Source organism: Paraphaeosphaeria sporulosa (genome assembly GCF_001642045.1).
Source record: "Paraphaeosphaeria sporulosa strain AP3s5-JAC2a unplaced genomic scaffold CC84scaffold_7, whole genome shotgun sequence".
Taxonomy (NCBI): Eukaryota; Fungi; Ascomycota; class Dothideomycetes; order Pleosporales; family Didymosphaeriaceae; genus Paraphaeosphaeria; species Paraphaeosphaeria sporulosa.
In genome coordinates this window covers 1,996,711-2,017,183 of record NW_017253366.1, presented here as the reverse complement: position 1 = coordinate 2,017,183, position 20,473 = coordinate 1,996,711, and the positions used below count along the sequence as shown (strand labels likewise).

At 53.0% G+C, this 20,473-nt stretch overlaps 8 protein-coding genes across 8 annotated transcripts; 1 reads left to right on the top strand and 7 right to left on the bottom strand.

Moving 5' to 3' along the window:
• Positions 1 to 640: 640 nt before the first annotated feature.
• On the bottom strand, positions 641 to 2,172 carry CC84DRAFT_1166260 (uncharacterized protein). Its single transcript, XM_018178912.1, has one exon. The coding sequence runs from the start codon at positions 2,010 to 2,012 to the stop codon at positions 1,035 to 1,037; it is 978 nt and encodes a 325-aa protein (XP_018034520.1). The 5' UTR covers positions 2,013 to 2,172; the 3' UTR covers positions 641 to 1,034.
• An 889-nt stretch (positions 2,173 to 3,061) lies between these two features.
• Positions 3,062 to 3,813, bottom strand: CC84DRAFT_889318 (uncharacterized protein). The gene has a single exon (XM_018187806.1). The coding sequence runs from the start codon at positions 3,508 to 3,510 to the stop codon at positions 3,118 to 3,120; it is 393 nt and encodes a 130-aa protein (XP_018034519.1). The 5' UTR covers positions 3,511 to 3,813; the 3' UTR covers positions 3,062 to 3,117.
• A 1,210-nt stretch (positions 3,814 to 5,023) lies between these two features.
• Positions 5,024 to 5,753, bottom strand: CC84DRAFT_1166257 (uncharacterized protein). Its single transcript, XM_018178911.1, has 3 exons — positions 5,562 to 5,753; positions 5,284 to 5,486; positions 5,024 to 5,231 (listed from the first exon to the last, which is right to left on the bottom strand). Exons 1-3 carry the CDS (start codon positions 5,659 to 5,661, stop codon positions 5,055 to 5,057), a joined length of 480 nt encoding a protein of 159 aa, XP_018034518.1. The 5' UTR covers positions 5,662 to 5,753; the 3' UTR covers positions 5,024 to 5,054.
• An 819-nt stretch (positions 5,754 to 6,572) lies between these two features.
• Positions 6,573 to 8,662, bottom strand: CC84DRAFT_1166255 (uncharacterized protein). Its single transcript, XM_018178910.1, has one exon. The coding sequence runs from the start codon at positions 8,574 to 8,576 to the stop codon at positions 6,774 to 6,776; it is 1,803 nt and encodes a 600-aa protein (XP_018034517.1). The 5' UTR covers positions 8,577 to 8,662; the 3' UTR covers positions 6,573 to 6,773.
• Positions 8,663 to 8,852: 190 nt separating this feature from the next.
• On the bottom strand, positions 8,853 to 12,638 carry CC84DRAFT_1123932 (ATP-dependent protease La). The gene is made up of 2 exons (XM_018175666.1): positions 9,320 to 12,638; positions 8,853 to 9,268 (listed from the first exon to the last, which is right to left on the bottom strand). Exons 1-2 carry the CDS (start codon positions 12,437 to 12,439, stop codon positions 9,071 to 9,073), a joined length of 3,318 nt encoding a protein of 1,105 aa, XP_018034516.1. The 5' UTR covers positions 12,440 to 12,638; the 3' UTR covers positions 8,853 to 9,070.
• A 435-nt stretch (positions 12,639 to 13,073) lies between these two features.
• Positions 13,074 to 15,094, bottom strand: CC84DRAFT_1261139 (FAD-binding domain-containing protein; the record flags this gene model as incomplete). The annotated part of the gene is made up of 4 exons (XM_018185039.1): positions 14,447 to 15,094; positions 14,255 to 14,398; positions 13,628 to 14,144; positions 13,074 to 13,569 (listed from the first exon to the last, which is right to left on the bottom strand). The coding sequence occupies exons 1-4, from the start codon at positions 14,751 to 14,753 to the stop codon at positions 13,074 to 13,076; spliced, it is 1,464 nt and encodes a 487-aa protein (XP_018034515.1). The 5' UTR covers positions 14,754 to 15,094.
• Positions 15,095 to 16,740: 1,646 nt separating this feature from the next.
• On the top strand, positions 16,741 to 17,730 carry CC84DRAFT_1056011 (Oligoxyloglucan reducing end-specific cellobiohydrolase; the record flags this gene model as incomplete). Its single annotated transcript, XM_018173539.1, has 1 exon — positions 16,741 to 17,730. A coding segment is annotated over one exon (990 nt), but the record flags the coding sequence as incomplete, so codon positions are not given.
• Positions 17,731 to 17,753: 23 nt separating this feature from the next.
• CC84DRAFT_1150088 (cellobiose dehydrogenase) lies at positions 17,754 to 20,452 on the bottom strand. Its single transcript, XM_018176691.1, has 9 exons — positions 19,662 to 20,452; positions 19,456 to 19,597; positions 19,003 to 19,405; positions 18,834 to 18,958; positions 18,683 to 18,780; positions 18,585 to 18,630; positions 18,453 to 18,531; positions 18,173 to 18,405; positions 17,754 to 18,125 (listed from the first exon to the last, which is right to left on the bottom strand). Exons 1-9 carry the CDS (start codon positions 19,997 to 19,999, stop codon positions 17,850 to 17,852), a joined length of 1,740 nt encoding a protein of 579 aa, XP_018034513.1. The 5' UTR covers positions 20,000 to 20,452; the 3' UTR covers positions 17,754 to 17,849.
• Positions 20,453 to 20,473: the final 21 nt, after the last annotated feature.

The following is a 20,473-nucleotide window of genomic DNA, read 5'->3' as shown; positions in this document are numbered from 1 at the left end:
ATGTCGTAAGCTCAGCCCGAGACACGACCAGGTCGTGCCCAAGCAAGCCCGAGGCAATGCAACAACGAAGCGCCTTACGTCACGCTATCGATAAGCGCTCGCAGTAGGCAATTGCATTTGCAGGTAGTTGATGCCGTTAGAGCACGCAGCACTCAGGCCCACGCGGCATCTGTCAAACCTAGCGAATAACCGCAGAACTGGAAGCGCGGGGCTGCAGACAGGAACGGCAGGTCGCCGCTGGCCAAAACGAAACTTGAAACTTGAAACATGGGGGATGCGCGCAGATGACGGGAGGGTGGGCTGCGTCGTCACCTTCCTTTTTGCCGACGGTGTGCTGGTGAGGTCGTAGGCCGCGCACTCTGAGTGGTGTTTCAGGGTACGGGGGGCTGGGCCGCGCGTGGGCGAGGGATCGTCAGGCACGCAAGGTGCTTGTTGATGCTTGGAGCGGGACCTTCGTGTGGTGATGGTAGGGTGGCTCCCTGTGGGTCGGTGGCGCGTGTGCTGGGCTGGGTCGTTGCTTCGGGAAGTCCGAAGTGCGGCGCCGCCGTGGGCGGGCCTGAGAGGAGAAACATTCACCAGGCAGAACCTTGAACCGGCCTTTTTTGCACTTGCAACAGTAATTTTTTTTGTAAAGGTATATTCGTGATTCGCGCGAAGGAGTCTATAGGAGAGTAAATATGGCAGCGGAAAACATGAGAAGGACCAGACGCGCTATCGCTGAAATGCCTAGCAAAAACCCCCAATAGAAAGCAACAAAGATTCGTCCCAAGCATTTCCCGTAGCCCCCGTCCCTGTTCCATGCGTGCGTTGGTGTGTATATCGGAGGTTGTAGATGTGTAAGGAACAAGATGTAAATGCGACAAAATAGGGTGTGTAACACAAGAAGTGAAAAGCGAAAGTCGAGAAAGGAAAAAGGATTCACAGCCCACACCAAACAACTCCTTCACAGTCCCCGTCGTCGAGTCTCCGTCACTAGAAAGTAAGCTGCTTGGTTAGTTGGTCGGTGTCATCGTTTTGGTCGTTTCGTTGCGCGCTTAGTTGGGAACGCAGTAGGCGGTGCCGGCCTGGAGGTTGGCGCAGTTGGCGTCAATAGAGGGGTTGAGCGACTGGAAGGTGGCAAAGTCAACACCGCTGGTGGAGCAGTTGTCGCCGGCATTGGGAGTCCAGGTCTTCGCGCAGCCGCCAGTAGCAGGAGGGGTGGTGGTGTCGACCGGGGTGGTGGTCTCACCGCCGTCAGAGGGACCGGCGGGAGCAGTGTTGGCAGAACCACCGCCGACGCTGCCGATGGTGGCCTCGTCGCAGCCGTGCTGGTCGGCATCAGTCCAGCCGATCAGACGGTTGGCAACGTCGGTGGCGTAGCAGTGGGTGGCAATGCCGCCGTTGAGGTTGCCGTCGCCAGCAATGGAACCCGAGTTGTAGATGCGGGAAGCCTTGTAGTACTTGGAGACATCGTCGCCACCAACCTGGGCAAGACCCTCCTTGAGACCGACGTCACCGTTGAGACCGGCACCGTCCTCGATCATGCCCTTGATCATGTCGTATGGGCAAGGAACAACACCCTGGCCGTTAGGGTTGCAAGAGTGGGTTCCCTGGAAGGACTGCATGAGTCCCGGGTTGTCGAAGCCGTAGTTGGTAGTCGGGGCGCGGACGCAGCCCTTGGACTCCTGCATGACGATGGCGAGGAGGAACTCGGCCTTGACACCGCTGGTGCCAGAGACCTCCTGGATAGCCTTCTTGATGTTGTCGGACTCCTCCTGGCTGTTGTTGTCCATGCCGAACTGAGTGCAAGACTGGAGAGTGGTGGCGACATTAGCGCTCCAGAGGTCCTCGAAAGACTTCCATTCAGACTCCTGAGGCCAGCCCTGAGCCGGGGTGCCGTCACCGCCGAAGACCTTGTAAGCAGTGCGTGCCACCAGGGAACGAGCTTGCTTGGGGCTGGCACCGACGAGGGGAGCGCCGAAGGCGAAAGCGAAAAGCTGGCTAGCAGCGATGATGTAGGAAGCAGTGAACATGTTGATTGATTTGGGTGGTTGGCGGGTTGGTGGAATGGGTAAGTGTTGCAAGTGCGTTGGTGAGTGAATGTGTGTCTCGAAAAGAGTGTATCGAAGTTAGTTGTAAGAAAGAATGACTGGAGGCAAGCCTCTGTAGAAGGAAGGACTGTGAAGTTGTTGGTGAAGTGTGCTGTGATGATTGACTAGAGCAGCGGAACCAACCTGCCTTTATACAAGCAGGACGCCATCACGGCGGGGCTGTAGGTGGTGAGCATTCGGATGGCCGCCGGCCATGTGCACGGATGCCGGCGCAATGTTACGCTCGCAAACAGCACCGGTGGCCCCTGCGAGGTGAAAGAAGGCGGGCACTAGTGGGCTGGATGCATGCGCCATCTGTGCGCGAGGCCTGTTCCTGGCGCCAGTCCGGACTCTTGCAAAAGCTTAGACAGCTAGGTGCATCAGTGAAACGAGCCTACACCACAATGAGTCGTTCCTGTCTACCTCGAGAAGGCAGACTACAATCACCTGTTGCTATACCTGAGATAGCAACACGATGTCTTAAGCCGGCGACACGAAGAACAATCGATTAGGTATACTGTTGGTCATTCAGCGTGCAGTCGGGGAGTCTCAGTATAGTGCAAGCCGCAGTAGAGAGCCCCGCAATGCCTATGCTGACTGTTGCCCTGCGGCGGCGCAGATGGCGTCTGTGTCCTTGATCGGAAATCGTTTCTACGGTCTTCCGATTTAGGTATGCGGGCCCCCAGTGTCGGAGCGGACCATGCTCGGAAACTGGTTCACACGTCCCTGTTGCAACGCTTTTGTGTGCAGGCATGTGAGTCTGTTCTGTGGGGAGCCGTTCGAGGGACAAGGTGGCAGAACGGGAAACAATCACAGGGCAGAATCTGCGGGAGGGTCGCCGGTGCAAGAGATCTCACGCCAGCGCCACTGGAGCTGATGCCAGGAACAGCGACGATCCTAGGTTATGCGAGCCATCCCTGCTACGCGCTCTGGTAGGCCAAGTTTGGAGCAAGCGAAAGGTTGGGGGCCTTCGGACACGGCGCTATTCCTCGGCGGAGATTCTGCAAAGGGAGAACACGACTGCGATTCGCCCAAACCCGGTCTCTTGTCACAGGGCGAGGGCGGAGCGGAAAAGAGAAGGTTTCTCGCTGGTGTGGTCTTCGGAGGTCCAGCTGTGCCACACCGCTCTAGGCTCCCAATGGCAAAGCGCAGAATATGCCGAGTTGCGCGGGTCTCCAGCCTCAACCGCTGCTTTCAGACCAAGCAACAAGGGAGCCTGAGACTTGTTGAGCCTGGCAATCATGTGCTGTCGGCGTGAAGGTTCTCCTAGAGCAAAGTTAGCATCGTGCTGTGCAGAGCCGCTCGTGGCCTGACAGGCGGGTGTCATCTGAAAGCGGAAGGCAAGTGACAGCAGCCAGACGTCGCAAAGTAAGACAGCCGAGGAGACGGTCGCTTGTCCAGGCACATGCGCGTCGTGCAGGCTCACGGCATTGGTCGGCATCCTGCACACCCTCGTACTTGATGGGTGCTGTCGTCCAGCGCTGCGACAGCAAAGCTCGAGCGCGGCATTAGTCCACCGGTGGTGTGCAGCCCGTTTCTTTTCCCGTGCGTAGGCGTTCGTCAAGTGGCCTCACGGCCGGCAGGATGGCCTGCATCGCAGCGGGGCGAAACACGAAAGAGCAGCATCGATATCCAAAGAAGGATTCGATGATGGACCATGTTCGTAGCCAGGTAGCCATGACGGGACCTTGACCCTTGGAAAGCTTAGCCTCACGTGATATCGGGGTGGGCCGCTGTATTTTTGGATCCATGCTCACTCTGGTCCAGACGCATGACTCGATGATGGTACGCTCTACACAGCTATGGTTTATGTGAAAACCTATACTATCCTTCCCTTGTGACTATCAATTCTGTCAGGTGTCACTTTGTAACCAAGTGAAAGGTCATCGTCGACGTGTTGATAGATGCCAATGATTCGGCTCGCGCCTTCCCTAATCCAGAGACCATGAGATGCATTCCGGTAGCCGACTCAACATCAGCCGCCAAGGTCTGTGTCCATCATCTCCGGAAAATGCAACAGCCCAGCCTCGCATGCTCACGCCTCGACGTCGCAGCATGGGGGAGAGTCGCCGGCTAACGCAGTCAGCATGGCTGTACGGCAACAACGGACTCTACCACGGCACCTTAGTCATCGCAAATCTCCGTTGCGAGGCTGGTGTTTATCCGACTGACGTCTGAGGTAGTCTACAATGTAGATACCTGTTTCATTTCCGCTAAAACACCTGCACCTTACAGGTTCCTCCACAATTCCATCTACCGCACGATAGGTCCAAAATCTGGAACAAGTTCCGCGTCATCACAACACAGTCTCGGACCGGGAAACTCAAATGGTTCACATACGCATCTGCACGGGGTGCTGCATCGCTCCAGCAAGTAGAACATGCTCGGCGAACGGGAGTCTACAAGAGGTCCAAATCGGTTCGCAGGGCACGGGGCGTCACAGTCAGCACAATCTGTTTCCCCACATTATTCCCCAAAGCCCACCGTCTTATCCACTTCTAGTCGGATTTTACTCAAGTGCATCAGCCCTACGCAGCATTGTGGCACGAGACCTTTCTGACTTGTGTGTGTTTGGACGTTCCCTATACGAGAACTCCGGAGGGCCAGTAACATGGTCTGCCACCCATTCGGTTGGGATAAGCGAGTATCGGTGCTGTGGTCAGCCTTGTAGTACAACCGAGTCATAAATAGAAAGACAATCTCAGTGCATCCGAATCGGTACTTGGAGAGGTACTGCGCCCCGCCGTTGGTCCTGGCAATGTCCATTGACGTCTCCGGTCTTCCATCTCACTCATGCTTTACCACACTTCGATCCCACCCAGTGTCCTCTACGACATAACATGTCGGTTTTTAATTCGACATCATCTAGTTCTTGCTCCGTGGATGTGCTGTTTAGTAACACATGGGATGCCCTGTGCAGTCACAAATCGCCTTCAGGAACCGGTCGAGGTTGATGTATATGTACTTTGATCGCATCACTAACGGCTACGCCAGACAGTGCTCCATACCAGGATACTCCCGATACAAGTTCACCAGCGGCAAAAACATCTGCTTGTTCACGCTCTTTCCTCCAGCCTCCGCCTCTGCCTGCTCCTTCGCCCAAGCCCACATTTGCGCCCAAGGTATCCAGTCCCACCGCGCGCACTTCTCCGGTTCCATCGGCTTCCCCAACATTCAGCTTTATCTTGTATCTCAAGCGAAGCAGAACACGTACCTGTGGCACCGTGTTCTCGCCGACAATCGTACACGTCACAAAGACAGTCACATAGTGCTTCCCCTCCCCAAACACATCATTCGTCGCAACGAGAAACTTGACATTGCCCACCTCCAGTCCCGTCTCCTCGAGCACCTCGCGCTTCGCACACTCGGCGAACGACTCGCCGTACTCAAGATGGCCCCCCGGACATTGCATAGTGCCTGTTTGCCATTAGCACTGGCACAAAGCTAGCCGAACACGTTGACGCTTCAGGCAATCTGTACGAAAAAACGCACCAGCACCATGCGAACCCGCTCGCTCGCCCATCACAATGTTGCCAGCGCCGTTGTGGATCACGACGCCCACGCCGATTTTCGGTCTTTGCGCTTCTGCCATGTCCGCTGTGTACAAGATGATTTGTCCGCGTGGGTAATGAGCAAATCAAACAAATCTGACGAGGTTGAAGTAGGCTGCTTCGGCGCGCACTTGACGTGTGAATCATTCACGACCGGCTTCTGGATTGGATGAGCTAGCGCCGCGAGGGGCTAGCGCGTCGAGACTTGTACAAGTCGTCGATGGGGACCCACTCTTTTTGTGATTGGACTTCATCTCTGCGTTGTCCAATGAGTAGACGGGAGGTACAGGACTCGTAGATTGCAAAAAAAAAAAAAAATTGAAAAAATTGAAAAACTTGTGGCTTTCCCTGCTGCACTCGAGGCACGTGGTGCCTTTGCTGACTCCTCCGGCTCTGATATCGATCATTTGCTAACATCGATGCGGCAGCAACGACAGATAATGAACCTTGGAATTTTGGGCGTCGATCTGATCCGACTGCATTTGCAAACATGATGCGCTTGTGATCGAAACCTCCATCAGATGCTTCTACCAAACGGTCCTTCAATGCCTAGCTTATTCTAGCGTCTACCACACTTCTCTCTACACTCTATAGCAGTACAGAGCTAGATAATTTGGTATCATAGCAATCTTGGAAATGATATCCAATAGATATTACATCTTTATGTTGTTCGGCAGCCCTTCGACCATTGAAACTGTAATGTGCAATTGATCCCATCGAAATCCGTCCGTTAGGAGCTTCAGCGAAGTGCCCGACAACCCAGATAGAAAACAAAGTCATAAGTGTTGAATAATAGCTCCACCCTCGGTGCTAAATTAACTACCTGCTCGCGAAAAGTCAAGCATTTGAATCTTGTTTCTCATTTTGTCCCAAAGCACCATCATTGATTTTTCGAAGTTCAACGAATCACTCAAGGTGATGGAAATATCAAGGACATTGAGAGTCATATTCTCTCCTGGAAACAAATGTCACTTCATTTTCATTATGACTCAGTCACGTTGGAGGACTGGTCTCAACACGTCTTTCGTCATGTCAGATGGCAAAGTGTCGAGTCAAAATCTCTCGTCACGGGCCTATGAAGCTCTCCCTATGGTGCATCATTCAACTCAATCTTCATGTCAACCTCGCTATGCCTCAAGTCACGCTCAATAGCTTAGTATTGAGGATTTTGTCCATACCCTTGACCCCCTTGGTAACCCGGGCCTCCTCCATAGCCCTGGCTGCCCCGATATTCGCCCTGTGAGTGCTCATATCCACCATGCTGCTGGTAGCCCTGATTGGGTTCGTGCCGCTGGTAGTCTTGATTACCCTGATATCTTCCACCCGAGGGATAGTCCTGGTGCTGCTGATAGCCGTGATCCTGGTTGTACCCTTGCGGTTGGCTTGACTGGTATTGCGACGGTTGTTGATGTTGATACGGCTGATCATATTCAGGGCGGTAGTCTTGGCGTTGGTGCTGCTCTTGGCGGTACTCATGCTGCTGTTCGGGTCTCGAGCTCTGGTACTGGGAGCTGTTGTCGCTGCGGTAATCTTGACGGTACTGGGACTGGGCGGGAGTATCATACTCCTGCTGTTGATGTGATTGTCCACTATGCTGTTCTTGAGTTACCGGACTATTGTATCTTCCCTGCGCAGGAGCAGTGTTTTGTCCGAGTTGGACTCCAGCTGTCGGCGCACCTACACTGACACCCTCATTTCCAATATCATCAGGGACACTGATCTTCACATCGGGAAGGTACCGTTGCACCTTCTGCTCCACAATGTTTTGAACAAATACCCAGCTCTCGCGCTCGAACTTGCGATGGCCGCCGTTGACTACACCCAGGATGTTCTCGCGCAGGCTCTCCTGTACCTTCCTAACCAGATCTCGAATCTTATCAAGAAGCTTAGCCTTGATATCGTCGCCGAAGCCACGGTCCGCATTTGGCTCCGCGTCGCGGTCGAGCTGTGCATCGAAGGGGTTGCCGCCCAAAATCTTCTCCAAAGGACGCTGGAATTGATCGGGTAGCAACTCGAACAACTGCCTCTCGATCGCGCCCAGGATCTTCCTGAATTCAAGACGCACTTCGCGGTGGACCTTCGCAAGACCGGTGCTTAGCTTATCGCTGATGACCTTCGAGAATCCGCCGCTTCGCTCATCGGCATTATCGCCTTGTGCGCGCTCATTGAAACCCCTGGATGACTCTTCATTCGCATGCTTCTTTCCGAACAGGCCACCGATGCCTTTAACGATGTCCTTGACCTGATCTTCAATCTCGGCTTTAGCACCGTCGCCCAAGTCTCGGGAACTGGTATTGCCACGGAGCCAGCGCTTGATATGTTCAAGCGCTATACGCGTGAATTGTTCTGCGATTGTAGTGTGCTGTTCGCGCAGCTTCGCTCCCACCTTCTCCTTGATCTCCGGGCTAATAAGACGGGCCTTTTCTTCCGGATTACGGGAGGCATCTTTGACTGTGTTGCTGATCACACCGAGCAGCCCGTCAAGCTGGAACCCGGCACCGCCCGAGCTCTTCCTATTATCGTCTAGATGGTCCTGTACAACATCGAGGGCCGAAGCAAGAAATCCTCTGGCCCCCGAGCCTCTGGCGGACTCCTCCCCCCGCGCTTGTACCTCTCCGGGGCCATCGCGGCCTTCGGTCAGGTTGAAGATATCACGAAGGTCATCGCCCGCCTCATCAGAGATCTTGCCGAAGTTACGCGTCAACTTGGCAATTTCATCGGCGAAAGGCAACGACTGGCCGCCATACGCATCCGGAGCTGTGTCGTTCAAGTCACCCCGCGACCCATCTTTGTTCGAATCCTTCTTAAAGAGCGAGCGAAACGCGTCGATAACCTGGTCTTCGAGACTGTCGATGGTCTTCTGCTGGAAGACATCAAGCTCGGCGGCAACGCGGGGTTGGATTTGTGGAGCCAAAGAATCCACGTACTCATCAACCTTCTTGTACACGACCTCCATATTTGGGTATGCAAAGTATTCGCGGGCGTGAATTCACTCGTGGCTGTGCTTGTGTGGCGTCGGTGAAGGATCCGAGGTTTGTTAAGTGGTGTGTACCGGAGTTGGGCATGTCCATGGGTAAGCTATGACGACACAGCACACAGACCACCTCTCACACCGCTTGGCAAATTCAGAGACCTTGTTGGCAGTCACAACATCTGTTTTACCTATGCCTCTTTGCAAAAAGGTGAATTGTATCATTATAAAGCCACGGTGGTATCCAGAACGACCAAGCAGGACTCATACTTCGAGCAAGTATAGTATTGACAACATAATCGTAAAGATCTACAGGCAGCTAGCTCAGAAATAAGCAAGCTTGCAAGGTCTGTCTACATGCTTAGAGGGGGATTACAATGTCGTTACCCTATGCAAGCAAATGCCAAAGAATTACGCCTGGTATGCGATGCTCATCGTCGACACTGTACATATCTTACACATCTTCGCTCAACGATCGCTCAATCGTCCTCATCCCCGCTTTCTTCCTCGTCATCCTCACGCTTCTTGTATTCCTTCCTCTTGCGATCTCCCTTCTTCGACTTCAGCTCCTTCTCCCATAGCTTACTACTGGCATCCTTGTCAAGGCCCGGGAAGACAAGGTCAAAGACTTCATTGTACCACGAGACAGGTCGGCCTTCGATACCCTCTTTGATGTTCTGTACAGTTGTTAGTGTAAATCTTTACGATTGGAGAACGACATCACGTACCTCAGGTAGCTCAAGCCAATCTGACATGTTGTCGGCCGGGAAGATGACCGTTGTCGCCCCAGCTCGTCTCGCCGCTACAGTCTTCTCCCTCAAACCACCTATCCTCAAGACCTTGCCGGTTACGGTGAGCTCTCCGGTCATTGCTACACCTTCCCGGACTTTACTATTGAGTGCAAGACCCAACAGACTGGTCGCCATGGTTATACCAGCGCTAGGGCCGTCCTTCGGTGTTGCGCCTTCTGGGCAATGCAAATGAATTTGTGCGTGTTCGAAGAACTTGTTCTTAGGGAATTCGCGGGCGAGCAAGCTCTTGGCGAACGAGTACGCCACAATTGTGGACTCCTTCATGACGTTCTTGAGAGAGCCAGTGCGTTCAAGTCCAGGGGAGGACTTAGCAGAGAGCGCCTTCTCTAAGATTGATTCAACGTAGAGCGCAGCACCACCCATCGAGGTCCAGGCAAGACCCATAGCGACGCCTGGAGGCGCGACATCGTACAGCCTGTCAGATGTGAATACCGGTGGTCCAACATAATCCTTCAGGTTGTCCTTGTTGATAGAGACGTGGACGCTATCCGGCACCTGAAGCGCAACTCGCGGCTTCTCGGTGGTCTCCTTCTCGACGTTCTCTGATGTTTCTTTCACGTCGGTCTGATCCTTCTCGGCTTCTTGCTGCGCGGTCTTGCCTTCTTCAGTGAGTGCTTCGGATTCTGGGAAAACTTCCTCGCCTAGGTCAGTCACGATCTTTAGGGCTGACTTCCTGTAAACCTTTTCGATCTGTTTCTTGAGGTTCCGAACGCCTGATTCGCGGCAGTACTTGTTAATCAACTCGACAATGGCTTCCTTTTCAAGGATAACGTCTGCTTTATCGAGACCATTGATCACCTTAGCTTGCGGTGCAAGATAACGTTCAGCGATGGCAATCTTCTCATCCGCAACGTATCCAGACAACTCGATTATTTCCATACGATCGAGCAACGGGCGAGGAATGGTGTCCAGCATGTTTGCCGTGCATACAAAAAGTACTTTTGACAGGTCGACGGGAACATCGAGGTAGTGGTCTAGGAAGCTGCTGTTCTGTTCGGGGTCAAGAAGCTCAAGCAGTGCCGAGGAAGGGTCGCCGTTATGGCCACGACCAATCTTGTCGACCTCGTCAATCAAGATCAATGGGTTCTCAGTCTGACACTTCTTGAGTGCCTGGATAATGCGACCAGGTAGCGCGCCAACGTAGGTCCTTCGGTGGCCCTTAATCTCGGCTACATCCGACAAACCACCGACACTGAAGCGGTAATACTGTCGGTTGAGTGCTCGCGCAACGGATTTTCCGATTGAAGTTTTACCAACACCGGGAGGTCCAACCAAGCACAATATCTTTCCTTCGACCGTACCACGGAGCTTGCCGACTGCAATGAATTCCAGAATGCGATCCTTTACGTCCTTGAGACCGTAGTGGTCCTCATCAAGCACCTCTCGTGCGTGCTTGATACCAAAGTTCTCGGCGCTCCTTTGACCCCACGGAAGCTGCGTGAGCCAGTCGAGGTAGTTTCGCGTGACGTTGAACTCAGATGCGTTGGGTTCAAGATGACCGAGCTTACTGATTTCTTCGTCGAAGACCTTCTTGACAGCTTCTGGCATGGCCAGCTTGCTAGCCTTGTCGTTGAACTTTTCAAGAAGCTTGTCTTTGCCGTCGGACTCGATTCCAAGCTCACGCTTGATGCCCTTCATTTGTTCCAGGAGCCAGTATTCGCGCTGCTTCTTAGTAATCTTGTTTTCAACATCCTTGACAATCTTCGACTGGAGCTCAGCATTCATGAGCTCCTTCTTGAGCACGATGAGGGCCTTGCTCAGTCGCTGTTCCACATTCAACTCCTCCAGTGCCTCCTGCAGCTCGTGGGAGTCTGCCTGTGCCACGGCAGCTGCGAAATCAGCCAGTTTGACGGGATCCTCGCCCACATTCATAGTGGTCTGCACGGAGAAGGTAGAAATGTGGTCGCGGAATAGCGGGTTGAGAAGGGCGACAGCTTTGAATGTGTTCACGATCTCGCTGACGAGGGCTGGGATGACCTTGTTGCCCTTGATGTCGAATGGCTCTTCGAAGAGGTTCTCAACGTTCGCGATGCTGACGTCCTTGCCTTTGAGGAATGATGTCGCCTCGTAGTAGCGGGGCGCCTTTGTGGCGTCAGCGCTGCTCTCCTCGAAGCTTGCCACGACATCGCCCTTCGCTTGCTCGGCTTCCGGCTCTTTGACAGCAGCCTCCATCAATGTGCTCTCAGCCACCGAGGCTCCGTCAGCCCCCTCGACGCCCTCGGCTGAGCTCTCCTGAGGCTTGTTCGCGCCAGGCGGCTTCAGCTCCGTCATCTTGATTCTCCGGTGCGGGTACAGCACGCACGTCATTGCGAAGTTGTCATCCGCCCCGATGGGAAAAGCGCTGGTGACCTGGCAGAATGTGCCGACATCATACACCTCGCTCGGGTCGTCGATCACGTCCTTGTCGGCCTCGTCGTCCTTGAGCAAGAAGGCGCCAATGTATGGCTGGCCGCGCTTCACCATCTCGGCAATAGCCTGGCCAACCTCCTTGTTGCGTATGGTAATGGCCTTGTAGAAGCCCGGGAACAGGGGCCGTTTGGCGATGGGTATCGCCATGACCTGGGGGTACACGTCGGGTATCGAGGGCTTTACGAGGGATTTGTCCGACTGCTTGCGCTTCTTGCCGCCTCCGTCGCCTCCTGCGCCTGCGGCTCCACCTCCTGCCGAGCTGCCCTTCGTGTCGCTTGCTGTTGGTATCGGCTCAGGCGCCTTGCTCTTCGCCTCCACGCTGTCGGCGTCGTCCTGTGCCTTGGGCTGCTTGTTCTGCTCCTCCTCGCCTTCCTCCTTCGGCTCTTCCGATGTCTCGGGCGGCGTCTTCGGCTTCTGCTCCTTCCGCCGGCTCATCGATGTCGAGAAGCTGCGCGAGGTGAGCAGTGCCGCGGGGGGCGACGTGTACCGGCGCGGGCATCGCGCAAATGATGCTGTGCATTGGGCGGGGAGGTAGGGCGAGGGGACGGTGGAAGGTGCGGCCCTCACCGCCGACCGTGAAGCGTGGCGAAGGGCTGCCCGCCACGGCAGGTGCTGTCCATGGAGCATCGTCGCGTGTCCGGTAGCGGCGCTTGGAATTGCCACGGTATCGAGGGGTCTGGGTGGCCGTGAAGCGAAAGACGATATGAGCGCCCACAACGCTCCTTGTAGTAGGGAAAGGTCCGAGATCAGAAGAGTGGGCGCAGAGGTGCAAGTCGCGCAATGAGTCGTGGCGATGATGATTGATTAGCAACCTCGAAATTTAGCGTCGGAGCGTCAGAGCGTCAGAGCGTCATACAGCTCCGGTAGCCCCAGCAAAGCGGCCGAGGCGGAGTCGGCTGAACCATGTTCCGCCGACACCATGATTTTCGTCGTCTTCCCCGCGCCACCATTGCGGCTTGGTTTGGAAGCGGGCGTTCGAGCCTTCGTTGCAGCTTGTTTGCTCGACATACGAGTCATGTTGCGGCCTTTCCCGGCTCTCTTCCAACGGCACCCTCGACAAACGGCATTTACCGGGACTGCAGACACGAGTAGCTAGTGTCTTGTTATCGCACACACGGATGCAAGATGGAACTAGACTGCTAATCGATGGCTGGGCGACGAAGCACGAAAATGACCGCTGTCTACGGGCTGCCTCAAAGCCACTGGTTGTGCTGCTACTGCCCTCACTTTCCGAGCAAGGGTCTGCTGTCTGGCGACGCGCCTAGAAATGCACGTCTGACAGCTTGAACCCTCCCCTCACTTGCTTCTGGAACACGCCATCTGGATCATACTCCGCAGCGACCCTCTTCAACTTTTCTACGCTCTTCTTTCCATACCCCTCGAGGACTTTCTGGTCACTGCCTGCATAGTTAAGGTATATGAATTGACTGAGCGCACGCTCCTCCCTCGCAATATCCTCCACCTCCTTCGTCAACCTGTTGATCTCTCGCTGCAACGCGACTTCCATTCGGCCTTCGTCATATTGATACATGATCAGTAGGTTAAGCTGGTCCTTTTCTGGATGCGAATCAGGTTCGAAGCCCAGACTGTTCCCTGGCCTGGTTGCGGGTACCGATTGCAGGACGAGGAAGACGGTTAGATTTGCGCTGCGGTAGGCAGGTACATTGGCGAGCCTGAGGGAATGCTCTCGGTACAGCCCGTTGATTTTGTGTAGGATTGTTTTGGTAACGCGGAATTGGAGGCAAGTCCAATGCATACTGGTCGCGATCAGCTCTTACACAACCCTCAGTGAGAAGAGGAGGCATTTCCACTTACAAGTTATTCGGCGCGTACGAAGGATCATAGGACCCTGACAAACCTGCAAAGAATCCTGCTGTGTTGTTCATCACGGGTAACGTCACATTCGTTTGCGGCTCGACCCTCGTAAACGCCTCCAATGTGCTCCCAAAATATTTTTCAGGGCGTGTATGGAAGAACGTTGCCGAATGAGAGAATAGATGTTTATGAGCTTGGTATGAGAAGATGGCGATTAGCATTGCATGCTTGTCGAACATCTGTGGCTGTTTGAAGGACGTAATTGTGTTCACGACCTGCTCGCCCGTTACGTTGCCATAGTCCATTGAACCGCCGGTAAGTGGTCCTTGCTCGAATACATCGAGTTCGAAATGCGTCACTATGCCAAAGTTGTTCGAACCTCCTTTGAGGGCTCTGAACAGGTCTGCATTGGACTGGGCGTTGGCATTGATGAGGGAACCGTTTGCAAGGACGATGTCGAAGCTTTTGACAGAGTCGCAGGCCCAGCCTCTTTCGGGGGAGTAATATGAGATCCCGCCTATAGGAAAATGTCAGCATGAACGGTGGTGTTGTGATTGTGTACAATGGACGTGCCGCCTGTTATGAATCCGCCCGTGCCCACTGAGGAGACTCTGCCTCCTGGCATACTAAGACCTTGTTGCTCGACAGTAGCATACACTTTTCCCCACCGAGCACCCACTCCGATCGATACGTAGCTTTTGTCGCTGCTGACTTCTACATCATCGAGTGCAGCGAGATCAATCGTCACACCGAGGTCAGTGTTCGCGAATCCTGCCCGCATGTTAATGACATCAGAGAAGCTTCTTAGAAGTTCCATACCTTTGTTGATATTGTGCCCTCCGCTCCGAACAGCGAACTCCACAGACGGATACTGGGTGAGGACTTGCACTGCCTTTTGGACGTCTTCAGCTTGTTTTGGACCGAGAATACAATTTGGTCGAAGCCGTGACCCCGCATATATATATGAGGCAACTGACTGCTCGAAAGCCGTACTGTTAGGGTAGTATACACAGCCGGGCAGCTCAGACTCAAGCATGGTGCATGCTTGGTCAATCTCTCCATAATTGCTGAAAGAATCGGCGGCACAAGTGGCGAGCAATGCCAGGGCAAGTCGCGCATTGCACATATTGGAGATGAAACGAAGTACGGCGACAAAGTGAAGAGTGATGGAGTGTTCAGAAGTTGAAGTCGCCACGATAGGGTTGTGCGCACCTTCTATGTGCCAGAGGCACCTGCCGCTTGAATAGGTTAGGTGAGTGTCACGAAGAATATCGCTTCAAATGCGCATAAGTATCATTGAGATAGTTGACCACATTTGAGTTTCGAAACGCAGACGCGAGCATGGTGGAGGTAGACTGGGCGGGAAATCGACCATAACAGGATCGCTCAGTTAAACCAGTGATGCAGCATTGTGTTGCTCAGCGTGTGTGCTGTGGCTGTTCTCGAATCAGAACGTGCTGACCAGTCAGGCAATTGCAACTCATAGGTGTATATACAGTGAATTGTGAGGGGCAATTGGCTTGGCGCTTACTGTTCAGGGATTAGACATGCAGTCCGACGGCGCAGCATTGAATTATCAGGCGCTGCACGTTGTCGTAGCAGATAGGGTCGGACTTCACTTTCGTGAGGACAGTAGCATGGCTTCGTCGACTGAGGTTTGGACATGTATGCGATTAGTATATTGGCCGACAATCTGTGGCCAAAGGTGTTTGAGATTGGTGGCTTTCAAGTTCATGTAGCTCTTTACCTAGCTCGCTGTCGTATCACCGTAACCTCCTGTATCCCACCTGCAGTATGACGATAAGCAGCCCATGAATTCGAAATGTGTAAAGATCCTGATCGGCAGATGGTCTGACCTGATTTGCGATGTCGTAATGAAAGATTTGACATTTTATCAGCGAATTTCCCTGCAAGCAAAATTGAAATTGTCAATAGCATGCCATACTTCGCCAATTAATAACTGAAACTGTACTATACAATCTCAACCCAATTGTAAAACGAGTTCATCTCCCTCATCGTCTCGGTGTTGTCCGTTGCTCTGACTTGCGCATGACTGACAAAACACTCTACAACGTTCTCAAATGTTCCATCGCCGACAGACCGGTGTAGGATAGATCCATAATATGCTGCCGGTCAAAAGACAAGATCTACCTTGTCACAGTCATGTGACACACAAAGTCAAGGCCTTATATAATGATGAAATTGGAGAATTGGGTAGCAATCCAAACTTTGAGCTTTTGACTCGATTCCGCTCGCCCTCCTGCGTCCACACCTAACCCGCAGGCAGCAGCTTTCAGCCTGTCCTTCGAAGACTCTGGCCAAGTCTTCAAGTCGAAATCGCTGGTTATTGCCTCCCACCGATTAGACAAGCCGGCCTCATCGTGCGCATCCTCCATATGAGATGCTGAGGACTCAGAATCCCTTTCGATATCTTGCCCAGATGTATGCATATCAGAAACGATTCTCTTCGCCTATCAATCTAACCTATCAATCTGACCATAGATCTAATGGGTCGAGTACCCAAGCCACGCACCAGGTTTACTCAAGGTATGACCTAACCGGAGCTTCCTCTTTATCTTGAGAATGGCCAATGCAACATATCGAAGGCCTAATAACCATGAGCTATGTCATGCGACGATCTTGAGAGACGATTTGCTGATTCCTATATTGGCTTTAGAACACATCCGTTTCTCCATTTCTACTGCCTGAGTACCCACGCTAAAATGGCTGGTGTTAAGTACAAATGAAGGTTTATTCTCAGAGCCGACGAGAGTAATACGTTTAGTGGAAAATCCATCCTGTCCTGCAACTTGCCACACGCGCTCTCCCGAGATGCGCAATCGTTTAGCCACGATCCGGTTAGAGCTGACTCGCGCGTCAGACCCCAATGAGGAAACTCCCAAGGAACGCGGGAGCGGGCGCGGTCCAGGTACGACCTCGCAAATTCCCCCGCTCCATCTTCAAGCCTTTCAACTCAAATTCTCCAGCTCATCATGCACCTCACACTGGCTCTCTTGGTTCCATTCTTCTCTCTGTCGTGCAGTAGCCCAACGAAGAGTAGCAGCAACAAATGGCAAACCAAACCAATACAGGGTAACAACGGTCGAGTCACGGCTGGCTTTCGCGGGCTATCTGTGGTCTCCGACAGGATCGTCTGGGTCTCGGGAACCAACAACTCTGTCTATCGAACCACTGATGGCGGAACCTCTTGGAGCGACCTCACGATTACGCACAAAGAGACTTTCACCAATGCAACAGGTACATACCCTGTCATCCTGGATTTCCGCGATATTGAAGCCTTTTCTGCTCAAGTTGCCGTTGCTATGGCTGCTGGCGATGGAAGCCTGAATCAAACGAGCGTGTGGTATACAGAAGATGGGGGCAAACGTTGGCGCAAATCAAGAACTCCAAAGAATCCAATTTTCTACGACAGCCTTGCTTGGGAGAACAAGCATCACGGCCTGTTATTGCAAGACCCTGCAAATGCTACAGACGGAAGCATGGGTCTTTTGGAAACTCACGATGGTGGTAAGAGCTGGAGAGAAGTCACTACTACGGGTCTAGAAGCCCAAGGCCAAGCAGCGTTCGCTGCAAGTGGTACATGCATTGCCTTTGTCGCTGGACGGTGGTATATCGTCACCGGAGGTAGTCCCAATCCTTCGCGTGTTTTCCGCAGCTCGAATGGACGCAGTTGGAAAGACGCGAACACCAGCCTTGTGGGCGATCCGAACGTCGAGCTCGGCTACTCAGGGTACGGGATGAACTCGGTCGCATTTCGCGATTCTCGGAACGGTCTCGTCGTTGGGGGTAGTTTCAGTACCGGCGTACCTGCGAGCAAAAACAATGTGGCATATACTCGCAATGGCGGAGTAACTTGGACCTCGTCGAACTCAGCGCTGGAATATCGTTCGGCAGTATCATGGCTTCCGGGAAAATCGAAGCTGGCAGTAGCTGGTGGCCAAACCGGCACCAACTTGACACGGGACGGAGGTGTTACATGGGAAGGCCTGACAGATGAGCACCGCAACGAATTCTTTGCTGTGCAGTGTATCAAAGGTGGGGTATGCTGGGCATCTGGACGCAAAGGCGCAGTCGGCCGCATCCAAATTAAGTAGTGTTTGAACGAGTGGAATCATGTGGAAATGACAGTCTTACGTCGAAGAGTTCCGCTCAGCTACATGAAGTGTGTGGTTACTATCTCAGCCTCGGTACCTCGTCTACTCTATTGCGCATCCCTCATCACACGCGATTTTGCTGGGGCTTGGAGCGCGAGGATCCTCTCAGCAGCCTTCTCCGAAGCAATGATGATAGCCGCAGAGGGGTTACCGGTGGTCATTCCTGGAAATATTGACGCATCAACGACGAAGAGGTTATCTGTTCCGTACACCTTGGTATCAAGGTCGACGACAGCAGTTCCACCACTGCGGCCATCATCCGTGCCGATCTTATTAGTGCCAGTCCAGTGATTCGAGTTGCGTGAGGCGGGGATGGTCGGAATCTGGGAATCATTAATTTAGTGCTACAAAAGTTTGTAGGTAGACATACCGAGTTGACAAAGGCTGTGGTGTCCTGGCCGCTTGTAGGCTTGATCCAAGTCAAGTTCGGAACGTTGCTCAGGGCCTTTCGCATGGTGTCAATGCCCTGAATCACGGCTTCTTTATCTGTCGCATTCCTCAGGTAAGGAGGAGTAGCGACTTGGGTGTTCAATTGGGGCGTGATGGTCAATCGACCACGAGAGATGGCGCCATTGCCGAGATATTGAGTGATGGTCATTGCCGCTGAGAGAATTAGCTCGATCTGGGTTATATGGCGATACAAACTGTACTCTTGGTATTGCCCTCAATACGAGCTTGCCATTGAATATGGCGAACGATTCCGTCCGAGGGTGTGTGTTGAGTCCAGGCCTAGGAATCAGTCAGTGAAACAATTCGATCATCGCGGTGTAACATGCGCTTACGATGGGGCCCAAGTTGGGCGCGACTTGCGTCAATATACCTGTTCTGCTCTCTACAAGATGTGTTAGTTCGCTCTTTTGACTTGTCGTGAATCGGATACGAACTCAAGTAGGCGTCTTTATCAGCTGCAACCGGGTTGTTGTAGGCAGCGTAGAAATCATAGAAAACGATGTCTGGATGAGAGATCTGGATGTCAGTCTGCAGAGACGTTAGCATAACCCACTTTCGCTCCCAAGACGTCCTGTACGTACGCCAACATGGTCATCTAGATTATAACCAACCGGAAGGTTGATCCATTGATCTTGCGAGATCATCGTAGCTCCGTCAGTCGACGAGCTTTTCACAACGTTGAGCTGATCGGTTGGGCCAATACCACCTGTCGAGTTTAGTAAAGACTTTTCCAAACGTTTCTTGACCTACTTCTGAACAAAAGCTTCGCCGAACCCATCGTGCCTGCGGAAACGATGACGCGACCTGTACCAGGCGTCACATTGACGGTTCCCGAATGGCCAGCTCCGTTTTTGCATTCTAATTCGACTCCGGTGACATGACCCTTGGTCCGCACCACCCTTCTTGCGTTTGTGTTCGTCCACAGTGTGAACTTGTCAGTGCGCGCGGAAGCAGTCTCTAAGTAAGTCCTCAGAGGACCTTGCCTCTCAGCATGCTCGATGAAAAATTCAGGGTGTCCATATGTGAAGTTCTTCTGGTCTGGATAGTCATTTGGCTTGTTGAGCTGTTTGAAGCCAGCGACGTCTAAACCTTTCGATACCCTATCGAAACCTTGTTGGAGGTATAATTTGCCGTCTGTAGACGGTATAGTGGTCTGTATACGTTGTTAACAAAACGTGCCTTCAATTTCATTTACGAACGTACACCGGGAATTCTTTGGAAGACTTTCTCGGTCGACTTGGCCATGTCGGTCGACTTCCATCCATCTGGAAAGTTGCGGTCCCAGTCCGCGGGATGCGGTTTCCACCATAACGCACTGTTCACGGCCACACCTCCTCCTAGAACACTGTGAATTGCGTCAGAGACGCAAGCCAGTGGAGAAATACGCAGCCGTGTGTTTGGATACTCACCAGCCTGCCATAACGCCTGTGTCATCACACGCAACTCCGTTGCCATCCGCCCATATCTGATTGAAAAGTCCTGGTACGTCGAAGCGAGTCAGATTCGTGCCTTGAAGCCACGATGGCTTCATAGTGCCACCCCATCTCCCACTTGATGGTGGACCCTTCTCGAGCAGCAATACCGTCTTGCCCGCTTCACTCAGTCGATCCGCGATTGGGATACCACCAGCTCCCGAACCAATGACAATATAATCATACGTCTTGCTCGTGCTGGCTGGAGTGCATTGCGAATGCGTTGTTTGGAACAAGGTCGCCGCTGCGGCAGCTAAAACAAGAGCTCGCGCCATTGTAGAATCGGAATGAAGACGTGATTGATCTACAGCCGTGGCTGGTGAAGTTATAAGGGTGCTGCACCCCGGATTTCAAATTATTGCTCCATGTGTTTGGTGGGGTTGGAGCCGATCCTCCGGTGTCTGGAGCCGTAGGGATATTGCGTTCGGTATTTAGCCACTCATGGCATCCTGGTTATTGCGGCTATATGGCATCAGCTGAGCACTTTTACCATCCAGAAGTGGCAGTCAGCCACATGGCGTTATTAAAACTGTTTAAATTGAACAGCGAAATGCCGTTGGTGGGTTTGTCTCCGCAAGACAAGGAGCCACATCTGGTCTATTCATCTAAGTAGAATGATATGGTGCGGAGGGTGACAAGGTCGGTATCAGAGGCTGAAGTCTAGAATGCTTTATGAATTGTGTTGCCATATGTTAGTGGACTTCTTTGGTCGCCGTCGCCTGCGATGTATTACACATGTTTGAAGGGTC